This window comes from Styela clava, chromosome 11 (assembly GCF_964204865.1).
Source record: "Styela clava chromosome 11, kaStyClav1.hap1.2, whole genome shotgun sequence".
Classification (NCBI taxonomy): domain Eukaryota; kingdom Metazoa; phylum Chordata; class Ascidiacea; order Stolidobranchia; family Styelidae; genus Styela; species Styela clava.
In genome coordinates, this window is record NC_135260.1 from 13,898,591 (window position 1) to 13,912,626 (window position 14,036).

General features: G+C 36.2%; 2 protein-coding genes across 4 annotated transcripts in view; both read left to right on the forward strand.

The window, feature by feature from the left end:
* The window catches only part of LOC120347281 (serine/threonine-protein kinase ATR-like), a 33,001-nt gene extending 31,786 nt beyond the window's left edge, over positions 1–1,215 (forward strand). For all 3 annotated transcript variants that reach the window (XM_078117693.1, XM_078117692.1, XM_078117694.1), the window contains 2 exons: positions 109–310; positions 395–1,215. In XM_078117693.1, the coding sequence (XP_077973819.1) occupies positions 109–310; positions 395–454 (262 nt within the window). In that variant the 3' untranslated portion in view covers positions 455–1,215. The remainder of the gene's footprint in view (positions 1–108; positions 311–394) is intronic.
* Positions 1,216–7,012: 5,797 nt separating this feature from the next.
* LOC120348052 (dolichyl pyrophosphate Glc1Man9GlcNAc2 alpha-1,3-glucosyltransferase-like) lies at positions 7,013–12,697 on the forward strand. The gene is made up of 13 exons (XM_039418161.2): positions 7,013–7,272; positions 7,574–7,718; positions 7,868–7,995; positions 8,482–8,600; positions 9,277–9,468; positions 10,125–10,222; positions 10,528–10,648; positions 10,733–10,872; positions 11,126–11,307; positions 11,445–11,521; positions 11,593–11,668; positions 11,817–11,924; positions 12,288–12,697. Exons 1-13 carry the CDS (start codon positions 7,205–7,207, stop codon positions 12,472–12,474), a joined length of 1,641 nt encoding a protein of 546 aa, XP_039274095.2. The 5' UTR covers positions 7,013–7,204; the 3' UTR covers positions 12,475–12,697.
* Positions 12,698–14,036: the final 1,339 nt, after the last annotated feature.

Below are 14,036 nucleotides of genomic sequence, written 5' to 3' on the forward strand. Positions count from 1 at the left end.
TAAAGCCTTGGCAATATCTGATTTATATAATGGATGGTGAGCAATTTTGGTTAAATTTTTTTTTTCTTATCTTGTTATCAAAATTTCATGACTTAAATATTTCAACAGTGTTCTCAAAACTTTCATATACGATCCTCTTGTTGAGTGGAGTAAACGTAGTCGCTCAGGTGTAACCAATGAATCTGGAGAAATATTAAATGAAAAGGCATTATCACACGTCAGCGATATAGATAAACGATTACGAGGTATTGCAGCGAAAAACAAAGGATTACCACTGTCTGTAGAAGGACATGTACATTATTTGATTCAGGTCGGTAGTGTTTTTTCTTCGCAATTGAAATTGTGCAAGTTGATATTTCGTACATATGTTTAGAAATATTTTATTCATTTCTAGGAAGCAACTGATGAAGAGAAGTTGTGTCAAATGTATATCGGATGGGCACCTTATATGTAACAAGTTGTCTTATTTCAAAATTTATTTCTACAAACTTGGGCTATTTGGAATTCTCTACCTCATAGCGTTTTTTTCACATTGTTGCAAACTGTTTCAAGTCCTGTGCCAATCTGAGTTTTCTGGCCTTTAATGCACCATAGTAACTTATTGTAATTTTTGTGGGCGTTGACAATCTAGTGGTTGACCCAGAGTCAATTCAACTTCTGAGTAAGTGGGAATGACCTAGTAAATTATCATGCAAAATAATCTTGTGGGTTGGGTACTCAGTCAATGTTTGATTTAGTGTCAATAATACAAGAATATAGGTTATGGATTTATTTTGCAATTTTTTTATGGTAGAGAAGGTGGACAATATTGCTTAATCATACAACGAAGTCTGATTTAGATGTAAAAACAAATTATCATTTGTTTGTAAACACTTGGATGAAGTTGGATATAGAAACGCCTTAACTGAATAGCGATATATCACTGTTCTATTTCTGAGTCCAGTATGGAAATCATGAGAGTTTATTATCATTTCTTGCTTAAATTCTTTTGCCATAAACTGTTGTCGGTTGTACTCACAAAGCTTTTGTGGAATATATCCTATTTCCTTATCAGTGTTGGCCTAAATTGTGTGAAGAATCATAATTTGAGATAAACTTGATAAGAATATTTGTGTTTCAATTTCTTTAGTCTCCATGATAAAATTGTACTTTGAAGTTTTTTTCTTTTGTTCCACAACACTTTGTTACATCAAGTGCTTTATTATTAAAACTTAAAATCTTGCCAAACCTCGTTGATATATGTTAGAATATGGCTCAGCAGTTTGGCGCAGGGTGGTTATGGTTCGCGTAAGCGCTGGTCAGTCACGGCCTCCTGTACCAAAAAGTCCATGCATCAGAAACAAATGACTAGCCAGCGGTGGTGCTGGTATTTCAGGTCCTCTCTTGCCATGTTTTTATGGCGCTGCTTTTCAGACATTCTGTCTTCTTTTTGTTAACTATAGCTTATAATTGATATGCTGTCTTATGTATTTGCCAATCTTCAAAATTCAAGCGATATATAATTTGGCGGAGCTGTAGAAACTATCCAAACCGGACAAATACAGTAGATAACGGATGAACAGGCCTTCCCTTTTTAATTTGACGTTTTTTCCAACGCTTGAGTTGATGAATTGTTCAGGACTCTGGTACCTTTAATAACGTAAATTTTCGAGGATTGCGTATGCTCACACCGTAACTAGCATGATCTGATTCTAACCTATGAGAGAGAGAGAGAATTTTTCTATGTCGATGCATAATATGCGCCTACTTATTAATTGATTTTATGTATCGCTTTTTTTCACTCCCGACCCTATCATGTCTCGATGTTTGTGTGCGCGGGTGCCTTGTTAGTTTTACTACTTTTGGGTGAGCGAACACGTACAATTTTTTTCATCAATACCGTACCTTCCCACCTAAAATATGTACACTTTAAACCTTTCTTGAGGCTTCGTTTGCTTTCCCGATTCTATAATCAGTTTTATTTATTTTATTTGTTATTTTATCGTCTATTGCTGATTATGGAGTCGAAATAAACTCATACTTATTATGAAGACCAAACTCGAACATGAGCAATATATAGGGGAGATGCGGGTGACTTGAGCCACGAGGAGACTTGTTTCACCCCCAAAATTAGCAACATGCATTAGTAATAGAATGCTCGCGCGCCCTCTGTTGGTAGGTTGTGTCATTCCTTTATATTTGGCTGTGAGAAGCAGACGTTCTGTAGCTCTGGTGGAAAACAGTCAATAAAAAAGCCGGAATCGCAGCAAAAAGTGAATTTCATGGTCTCAGGTAATATGTTTACTATTAATAATATTACAGGTCGTGATTTAGTCACATTAAGTCATTGTGTAGTCTATGTTGTGATGCTCTGATGGAGTCTATTGCAGCGCACGTCGAGTAGTCATTCGGCAGGAGCGGAGCTCAAATGGGAAGATGGCCGATCATGGGAGGGTTGATCCAGAGATCACCAGGAGGGTTGCTCCGTGGCTCAACGCTCCTGCATTGGATATATTTTTCATCACATTTTTTCTTTATCAGACGATGCCGCAAACATACAAAAGAAAATCAACCCGTGGAAGTGATCCGGCATTAGTCGGAAGGGCGGCAGAAGCGTTAACAGAGGGATGCAGTATTAGATCGGCAGCGAGAACATTTGGTGTTGACCGAATGACGCCTAAGCGATACGTGGATAAACAAAAACATGACCTGCTTGGTACAAGCGGATACAAAAATTGCAAGCTCAAGAATATGATATTCAGTCCTGAAATGGAAGCTGAACTAGCTAGTCACACCAAAACACTTGCAGCAAACTACCATGGCCTATCCAAAGATAAATGCCGATGTTTGGCGTATGAGTTTGCGGAAAGAAACGGTGTTAATGTGCCAGAAAATTGGAAAATCAACAAAAAAAGCTGGTCAAGGATTTTGGCTTGGATTGAAAGCACGCAATAACCTTGCAATTCGAAGTCCAGAAGCTACTTCATTAGCCAGAGCAACGGCGTTTAATCGCCATACAGTGGGACAGTTCTACAAAAACCTTGCCAAAGTAATGGACCAACACAAATTCGAGGCACAAGACGTATATATATATAACATCGACGAAACAGGGTGCCATACGGTGCAAAAGCCTGAGAGTATTGTTAAGGAAAAAGGGGTTAAGCAGATTGGTTCTGTCACATCAGGGGAAAGAGGTGAGCTGGTAACCGTAGTCAATGCGATCAAGGCTGCTGGTGGATTTATTCCGCCCTACATGATATTTCCTCGTGGTATTATCGTAATTACTTCATACGAGGTGCGCCACTGGGATCTGACGGTGCGGCCACCAGATCAGGTTGGATTAACGAGGAAACGTTTGTCAACATCTCGATCACTTCATTAAGCATACACGCTGTATACCCGACAGAAAGGTATTGCTCATCTTAGACAATCACGAGGCCCACGTTTCACTGACAGCTGTTGACAAGGTAAATGCGAACGGAGTTGTGGTGTTGACCATCCCTCCACACACGTCCCACAAACTCCAGCCTTTAGACAAGACTGTTTATGGACCATACGAAAGAGCCTACGCGCGCGCGATGGATAATTGGATGAGGTCCAATCCGGGTAAGACTGTGGGTATATACGATATAGCTCATTTGGTGAACGAAGCTCACATCTGCGCATTTGTACTGCGTAATATCCTAGCTGGCTTCCACAGCACTGGTATTATGCCTTTCAACAGCGACGTATTCTCAGATGAAGACTATGCGCCATCTTCAGTTACAGATCGCGAAAATCCAGTTTGCTCGGCAGTAGACAATGTTGAAAGCGTGTCAGGTTTACAGAGAAATCCCGATACTCCCACGAACCAAAAAGATAACACAATTCAATCAGCTACTGGCGTTGAGAGCAATACTGGTTTGACTAGAGCAGTGCAGACTACCAACGCGGAGACTCCTTATGTGTCTCCAAGTGATATACTACCTTTACCGAAAGCAGGGCCAGGGAAGGTGAAAGCTTCCAATAGGAAAAAAGGAAGCACGAAAATTTTGACAGACACGCCAGTTAGAGATGAAATAGCAGCGAAATCAGAAATGACTAGGATAGAAAAAAATAGAGCAAAGAACTTCGGTCGGGCTAAATAAATGCTCTTTGCAAACAAGAAAACAGTTAGAGTGAGGGTAGCACCATCCGGATGTAGCACTTCTTCGAGCGGAAGTTAATCTAACGAAAATGTATTGTGCGACGATACTGATGACTCAGAGGAGGAAGATCAAAATATTATCGAGGGCGATTTTGTCATAGTCAAGATTAGTGGAAAATCTCGAACTGTTCACCACGTCGCAAGAGTTGATGCTTTCGATGGAGAAGAGTTCGAAGGAGTGTTTCTCCGCCGGGTTTTAAGCGTAAATGACCCAACTACTTTTATTCTAGATGTCGAAGATGAAGCACTTTGGTCGAAGAAAGAAATTGCAAGAAAGTTACCAATCCCTAGCATTATTGGAACTTCGCACCCAGTTCACGTTCTCTTGTGACCTCGATGAATGGAATCTTTGATTTTTACATACTCTGTCACACGCTATTTCAACTTATGAATAAACGTTTCTTTTCGATTTCTAGGTGCTACCAAGGTGTAATAAGAAGGCTTCGGTGGTATAATTTGTTTCCATTCTGTATTGACTGACAAAAATAAATAAGATTATAGATGTATTGACTCCTATTTAAGATTAGCTAAGTTAAATTTGCCCAGTTGCCTCACTGTTCCGATACAGAAGTATTTGCTTCTCACATTTGTGAAAGATACTCTCCCGATTGCAACTTAAACGCTACTTCCCGTGCTATTCTGCATGTAGCGGCTCAACTCTCATCAATGGTATGCACAACTCTCCTCAACATGCAGGAAATTTGTGACATCTGACATCCCTTTTTAAAACTGGTATAACTCATAAACAGGGTCAGTTGGATTAAAAGAGACATAACTGTAATATAGCAGAGGTAATGACCTTCGGATGATATGAGCGTCTTCAAGTTGCTATGAACGATTGAGGAGATATAACTAAATATATAAAAAATGGCTCATCTCTCCCGCATCTCCGTTACGAGGAAATGCGGTGTTCCCAAACCCGACATGGACTGTTAGTCAGAGGGCAGGTGTGGTTTGCTATTTGATTGAGCTTATCGGATTTCTATCCCAGACTGAAAGGGCTCCGATTTGTTGATGAAGGTACTGGTGTTATTGCCACGCTGTTGGAAAGCGACGTCGAAATACCATTATTCTGCCACGTAACCTTGGCATGTATAATACGCCACCTTTCTGAGATTCAGATCCAGCCATTCGGCGGCTGATAGTACGATAACGTGTTACGTGCGCCCAGTATGTTCCCCAGCTTTTAATTTTTTTTTTTGGGGGGGGGGGGGGTGTTTCGAAATTTAGGGGGTGGCAAATAATTTGCTATTAGCGATGAAACGATGCACACGAGGGGTCCCCCAAGTTGATTGACGGGGAGGCAAAATACACAGCAGAATAAAAATGTAGGGCCAGAAAAGGGGATCGAGGAAAAGTGCGCGACGACACGGCTGGGGTTCAGGGCGCGCTTAAGCGCCCTGAGGAAATTTTGAGAAATAAGCACCAAAATAGGCTCTAAGCATGATTTTAGATACACCTAGCATCGCAGTTCGTTATGTAATGAAAATAATAATTATAATATTTAGCTGATAGAATTCCCGAGGAATAAATAACAAGCACGGCTTTCAGCAAGTAATTTACAACTTATAGTGACTAATGAAGTTACTTGCTCATCTAGCATATGGCATCGTATGAATGGCTACTCGTACGAATGGCTACTTCGTTACACATTTCACATTTTTTTGAACATGTTTGTTTGACTTTTGTACGAATCAAGCAATGAATTAAATTTTGAAATACGCGCGTCAACTGATCATAATGGCGCATAATGTTGTATTCCTTCAGAACTGAAATATTTTGTTGGCAAGGAAGAAAAATCGCTGAAGTTTTATTTTTTCCAATAAAGAAGTGAAAACCTTGCCATTATTCTAAAAAATGTCTGTTTTCAGTGCCTAGTTTTCGTTTTGTGACATCTTTAAGCTTTCTTAATATATGGTTAATACGGTATCTAAAATACTGCGGTGTGTAATCCTAATACCCATACGTATACATAAGATACCGGTATAATTCAATTGTTACGAAATGGACGTGCTTAAACTGTGATAATGATGTAACGATAGACGGAATCTAAAACTCAAAAATACCACATGAAGTGTTAAACTATTTCACTCAAGTTCGGCGGGCCATTTTAAATCATTAAGCGGGCCGTAATTGGCCCGCGGTTTGGAACCCCTCATCTACACTGATAAATATTCCATAGTCGTTATATTTGAATACGATTATAATTAAGTCAGGAATTACAGTGTGGACTGTGGAATCGCCCATGGGAATAACAGTGTCGAATCGCACCTCAAAATTAGGGGAGGTGTTGGAAATTTTAGGGGGGGGGGGGGGACACCCCCTATAGGGGGGAGGGGGGTGTAGGGAAATCACTGCGTGCGCCCGAAGATAGATAGATACTATGTTGAAAGGTTCCAGTGATTCCAAATCGAGACCTTATTGGCCGAATTCCAAGTAACTCGTGTGGGGCAGCACTTAAATACGTTACTGTTGGAAGATGGTAGTCTAAAGGTTGTTAATATTCATGAAAGAAGGCTTAAATTTGACAACAGAGAAATGCTTAAATATGTGGGTGCTCAAGTCGCGCGTTTGCTGAAACTATATACAAGCGTGATTAAATAATGTGTCCTCGTGAACTATCTCGTGAAGTTTTGGACCATTAGTTCCGGACAAGAAGCGATTTTTTACAGTAACATTAACAGCCTCGACGGCAACTAGTTAGTCAAAGGACTTGCATGGCTACTTTGCGTCCAGTACCCTCAGTTCAAAAAAAATAGGATGAAATACACTGGAAATTCTAATGGCTGAATGGGGTAAGACGTTGGTTGTTTCACAGTTTTCGTTGCAACAGTCGTCACTGAGTGGCGCTCTTGTTCCGAAATTTCAGGGATTTCCCCCTTTACGTGCCGTACTGCCAGGTCTGCAACAGCTTTGCTTTGTGGGGTTGGGATAATATTGACATATTTATTCCGGGGGAGGCGAAAGACGTTATTGTCATACAGTACCGTACAATAGACTACTTTCGTTTATGCACGAGAGTTTTATAAAGCTATAGAAATGACGATTTATGTCGTTATCTGTGCCGTTTTGATTTCGTTGCTGAAATTGCTGTTTTTGTCTTCATAGTGAGTATTTCTGTTACAATGCCAATATTTTCTGATCTACAATACTGGTACCGTATCTGTTTCTATATTTTAATGATTTTTTTGAGTCAACTCATCACAGTATCTTTGAGAATTTGAATAGAATAGAAAATTAGTGGAGTAAGATGGTTACCAGTTCCGGGTTATTGCTTTTCTTCATTGGAAACATTTATCGACGCTAAGCATAATTTATTTACATATATCAGTATATTGTATACATATTATATAATTTATATACGAATAGTTTCATGAGAAATAGCTGATATATTTTTTGTAATTTTAGCAGGTCAACAGATTTTGAAGTTCACCGCAACTGGCTTGCAATCACAAATAATCTTTCACATCATAAATGGTATTATGAAAATACATCAGAATGGACATTGGATTACCCACCGTTTTTTGCATGGTTTGAATGGAGTTTATCACAGGTCAGCTTTATTTAGGTTTTTTTAATAATTCTAAATTTAGGCAATAATTGCTATCATATAAAACACTAATTTAATAATTGGAAATTGTTTTCACCTGTATAAATCTCCATAACATATTTTTCAATTTCTGATTTGAATATTTTTTTTAGGCTGCGAAATATTTTGATGAACAAATGTTAGTTGTTACTAATCTCAAATATGATTCTGATGCAACAATATTGTTTCAAAAATTATCGGTAATATTTGCTGACTTTCTGTTAATCTATGCAACATACAGGTAAGATAAACTTTATTTTTGTAAGTGGACCTGTTTTCACTTGATACCAAAGAACTAACCAAAAGATGAGGGTTCAACTTACCCTGCGAAAACAGGCACAACATTTGTTTCAGATATTATTCCTATATCGAGTAGACTCATCTTACCAAATGGGTGTAAATTAATCTAATTATTTTTGATAGTATTTTTAACTAATAGATTTTTTGGTTTGAAAGATTATAAATTAGTTATGAAATTAAAAATTACTTTATGTGAATACGAGGAATTCCATTTGAATGAGAATATGTAATTTAATTATATATAACATAAAGTTACATAAAGTTCAGTTACTGCTATCAAGCCTGGATTGAAGCAGCCAGATAACTAAGTAGTAAAAAGTTAAACATTTTACTCTCTGTTCATGAACAGTGTATCCACAATTTTGATAGTAATTGCAGACAAAATTTCCAGCAGGTTTTGTTCTCAAATATATTTGATTTTTTCTAGGTGCTCAACCGTCCTTCCAACGTCTAAAGAACATTCAGGGAAAACACTTCAAGCAAAATATGAACCTAAAATACTTTCTATTCTAATTATTTTCAATGCAGGATTGTTGCTGGTTGATCGTATCCTTTATTTTATCAAGATTATACTGTATATAGACACTTCGTAATACAATGTAATACCAAAGACTATTGAACTCAAAATATCTTAAAAAACCGTTGAAATGTAAATCTAGCAATATCCAATCATCAAATTTTGTAAAATGGAGCAGATTAAATTTTATTGCATGTTGCTTTTAGTTTGGAATAATGGTATATGCCAAAGCAGAATGTAATACCAATTTTGTTACCTCAATATACAGTAATTGATGAATAAGGAAAAGGGTAAAAATAGATAGCCATTGCGAAATAAAAAACAAGATTACTGGAGCTCAGAAACTTGATGCTTAGATCACTAACTGACTTGCCTTGTTTTTCACTGCACTCCCAAACCTAAACAACATGAAAATGATTGGGTGTCAAGGGAATGAAACATTGCTATTTTAAAAGAAACTGTACCGATGTAGTCCTTTCCGTCCAGTTAATTCTTCCCATGAGCCCTGGCAATTTCCCGTGGTTATCAGGATGTTTATAAAATGTATATTACATAGGTTCTCTTCATATATTTGTATGTCTGAAAGATATCTGAATAATTACAATTTACAAATATTACTTAATTCTAGAATAATGTACATTTCATTATATTATCTACTCACAATATTTGATTCCTCAACAATTCGTTTTTGAAATTAAATTAAAGATATTCATTTTCAATATAATGGGTTTTTGACCGGGATGTTATTTCTATCAATGTACAATATTTTGGATGGCAATATCCTATGGGGATCTTTCTGGTTTGCAACTTTACTCAATTTTAAACATATTTATTTGTATATGGCTCCTGCATATGGAATATACTTATTCAGAATATATTGCATGGATCCCAAGAAAAGTAAGATATTTTCATTGTAGTAAATTCACCAACCATGTAATATTTTAAAATTGATGTAACATTATTATTTCACTTCTGTCCTAATCCATTGTTTTTAAGTATTAACATTACATAAAATAGATCATTCACCCAGTGTATTAGTTCAGACATGGCAATAGCAAAAATAGTGTTGAAATATTTAACTAGTTTAAATTTTGTGTAGTATAAACATGAAAGGTGTGGTCTGATCAGTCAGTGGTTACCATGACCACGTCATGCCACTGAATATTTTTTGTATAGTCTTTTAGTACATATTCCTTTGCAACCATTGCTGGTAATCTGTGGTGGAGTAGTATTCATATACTTCATGGTTGGCATAACAACCAATGGTCCCAAAGCGAGGTATGGCATGCTCCTATTTTTTGTATCAGAATAAAATCATTGTATAATGAAGTCAGAATTTGAAGACAAAACATGCAATTAAACTAGGTATACACTAATATGATTGAACTGTAGATACCATTAAATATTACTTATTTGGCAACTTGAAACAATATAGTATTTTGATTCCAGTTGTTGCACTATAAATAAAACAGTATGTTTTTTTTCCTGAAATTATAGTATATACGAACTAGACTTAAATTTATTTCAATAATATATGCGAACAAATTTTACAGGAGGAATTTCTTCTATTTTATCATTTCATCCGTTAAGGTTATTGCAACTCGCAGCAATTGTTATTCTAGTTTTTTCTGCATCGTTTGTACCTTTTAAGGTAGGTGATCTAAAATTATTTTACAAGGTTTTTAAGAATAGCTGTTTCCATGTGCAAATGCATCAGTGATTTATGAATACTTTCAGAAAAATTATTTTTTCACGCTTTTTTTATAATTTAAATTTGAAGATTTGAAGTCGAGTTTGAAGATTTAATTATTTGTTGAGAAATAAATAACATTAGTGAGACAGTAAGTACTGTTTTAAGAAGATTTATTCAGAATTCTGTATGAAAACTCATTGAAAAATTTATATCCAACGACATAGTTTTGTGCATTTCCTAATAGTCAAACTGGATTTTGTCAGGATCATCTCCCACAAGTGATATCAAGGCTATTTCCATTCAAGAGAGGATTGACTCATGCATACTGGGCGCCTAACTTCTGGGCATTATATAACTTTCTTGACAAAATACTGAGTATCGCAGGTAAGGTCATATTGTCGGTATGTGAAATTATGTTTCCCTTTTTTTGAATTATCCCCTTCTTCATTCCCTACTTTATTTATACAGGAGTTAAATTCAAGTTTATACATCCTAGTCAGCTGAAAGCAACATCATTTTCAAAAGGCCTTGTAGAAGAAGCAGAGCATGCAATTCTTCCATCACCAACTCCTCTCATCACAGTTATAATTACTCTAGTTTTTATTATGGTAAGTACTTTAGATAGATATTCACGCTCCATCGAATAATTGATTGAAAATGCATCCGGTTGAAATTTTCAAGATGATTAGTGAACGCCTTATGTACAAGTGTACCCTCATTTACTACACTATTATTTATGTGTAAACTTCTATGCGGTAAAGTGTGATATATTATGTTATATAGAGTTAATTAGTAGTCATACTAAAATTCTTTGATATAGATAGATAAACAATCCAAAATATCACAATCTACCTTTTCCAGCCTTGTTTGATTGATTTATGGTTCTGGCCGAAGGCATTAACGAGCAAGCATCTCGGGAATCAGTTTATCCGTAGTGTTGTTTTTACTTCATTGACGTCATTCATGTTTGGTTGGCATGTTCATGAGAAAGCAATACTAATGGTGATATTGCCATTAACTCTTCTATCAGTTTGTGGAACCAAGTATGTATGGACACATATCGTGAGTTGTATACTTGTATATATAATCTATTTTGTAATCCAAATTTTGTAAATAAATTTATGTCCAGAGGATGTTTCCATTATTATTATACGTAATTTTCGATGATGTATTTTTTTAGGAAAGATGCAGAAATTTTTGTCTTCCTACAAGCAGTTGGGCATTATTCATTGTTCCCATTATTGTTTATGCCGTTTGGTATGTATCACTGTTGTGTATCTTGAAATATCCTTATTTTCATCTCTATTGATGGTATTTTTGTTTTTCAGAAACTGTGACGAAAATTAGTATAGTTGTTATATATACAATGTTGTCATTTGAACTCTTACATAAATTGAAGCAAAGGTACATGTCTCTTACTAATACCATCATTAGTAGTTAGCATCATTTCTTAGTACTAGGAGTTCATAGATTTAGATTCAAAGAGCATAAATTTGAACTCTTCATGTATAATTTAGTTACTTTGCATAATAACATTCTGTTTATTTTTTAGTAACTTGAAAGATAAAAGTAAATGGTGCCTCCCTTTATTGGGCAGATTTGAAACCCTGTACTTATTTGGACTTGTTATCAATGAAGTGTATTGTAGCGCTTTGCACAGGTATATTATTTTTGTGGTGCTCTAATTTACTTTACGCCAAACTACCTATTTATGGCAGATGCTCATTTATTTTGCTAATTGAGCAAATTTGGATACATATGTGTCTGAATGGCCATCCTATAAGATTTGTTTCAACAGTGGATATTTCAAAGAAATCAAAACATCCTGATTGGGTCACTAGCTTTGATGTATACCAAGTATGGAGTGTCATCATTTATAATCTAGTTATGTTCGTTTAATAGTTTCAATTTTAGGAATAAGATCATTCCACTTGTCACAAATAATCTTCTCAGCTGTTTTCATTATCAAAGCTACTGTGCTATAACTTAAATATTTTGTAATCACCTATTCAATGTATCTCAGATTCATGCCCTTCTCGGAAAAGTTTGAGTTTGTCCCACTCATGATGACATCGACGTTTTGTGCTGTTGGTGTAACCTGGTCATGGATTAAACTTGGCTACTCTATATTTGTTGATCGATCTGGATATCCAATTGAATGGATGGAAAAACCCAAAAGCCCTCAAAAAAGGTTTTTGAAACCTGATTAATAACAGCACATGTACGTCATGCTGTAGATGCCTATTTCAGTTTTGGTGGTCTCATGCAAGGTCTATCTATATCCATATGGGATGATAACAACACCGACGACCCGCTCTTATTTTTAAGAAATACAATATAGTAGCAATTCCATCCAACGCCAATTTCAAACTAAATCTTTACATCGGACCTTTTTTATACTTCAAAAATACAAGTGAATAATAATGATGTGTTTTCAATGCCACATTGCTCATTCAGCGTAGACAGATGTTTCTGATATATATATATACCTTTCTAACCTGGTCCGGAATGCTTTAGGAAAATGAACAAGAATACAGATGGTAAAATTATTTTTTGCGTACGGGGATCATGTTCGCGGTATTTGCCTTACTAACTGTGAGCCATGCTCGTCCCTACCCCCGTAAGAACAGTACCGGTACAAACGAGAACAGAATTCTGACCGGTTTCAGCTACTTTTCAGACATACCAGCTCAACTAATTTGGCTACTTTCGTTGAAAACTTTAGCTAAGTTTTTACATTGACATTTTAATATTTCATAGTAATCATATAGAAATATATCAATATTTTCCATGTGAAAATACAAAAGGACGACATTATATTTGCGCAAAGTTACGCGCACACAACTCTGAGTATAATGGGTCGGGTGCAAACGTGGCTGGATTGGTTTACAGTTTTATAGTTAAACCACAAGCTGACATGGGAACATTCCACAAAATCAAGAATTCCGCCATAAAGTAGGAAGTGTGACAAAGCTAAGACGAAGTTTTATTTAATGGAGAATGAGACGCATTTGCGTTAAGTTGTACCGTTGGCCCAACAAAAGCAAGTTATTGGGTTGATCTCTGGTAGTACGGGGGAATTTCAATCATAAAAACTTTCAGGATGGTTTCACATGGGCTTTTTCAGCTCTTGCCACATATAAAGCAATGAATGGCTTGAGATGCATGCACAGCAGTATCGTTAGTCTGCCAAAAGATGCCGGATTTGTCCAGCTCCTGAGGTTTTAGGCAGGACAATCTTGACTTGAAAAAGGACCAAACCCAAAATCTAAATAATCGTCTTGATACTTTCTCATTTTTATGACATCCAACAAATTCTAGTGTACCAAACTGATTTAATGGTTAAATTAACAAAGAACTCGACTTATTTACGTACTGGTTTATAATTTTGGTTGAATTATAGGCCTACTGATAATATTAGGCTGATACTGATTTCTCGCAACAAAACATGCAAATAGATGCGGTTATTGTTTGTTCGAAATCTTTTTTTCACAACGAAATTTACCCCCAAGAAAAAAGAAATTTACCCCAGGTTACGAAATGCTGGTATAAAGTATTGCCATGGTCTTCTTTTGATCAGTGTCTCACATCCTAAATCGATTTGAAAGGTATTCCCCGATTTTGTATCTGTCTTAATTTATTGTGTTCTTTTGACTGTTTTTGGTGGACGGGCACGTAGTTGTACGTTTTTAACTTTTTTCATTAAGTTATGCCCGTCCTTCAGGTCCTCTGCATTTCGTTTGTCCGTATGTTGTTGTTTTGTTTCTTTCAG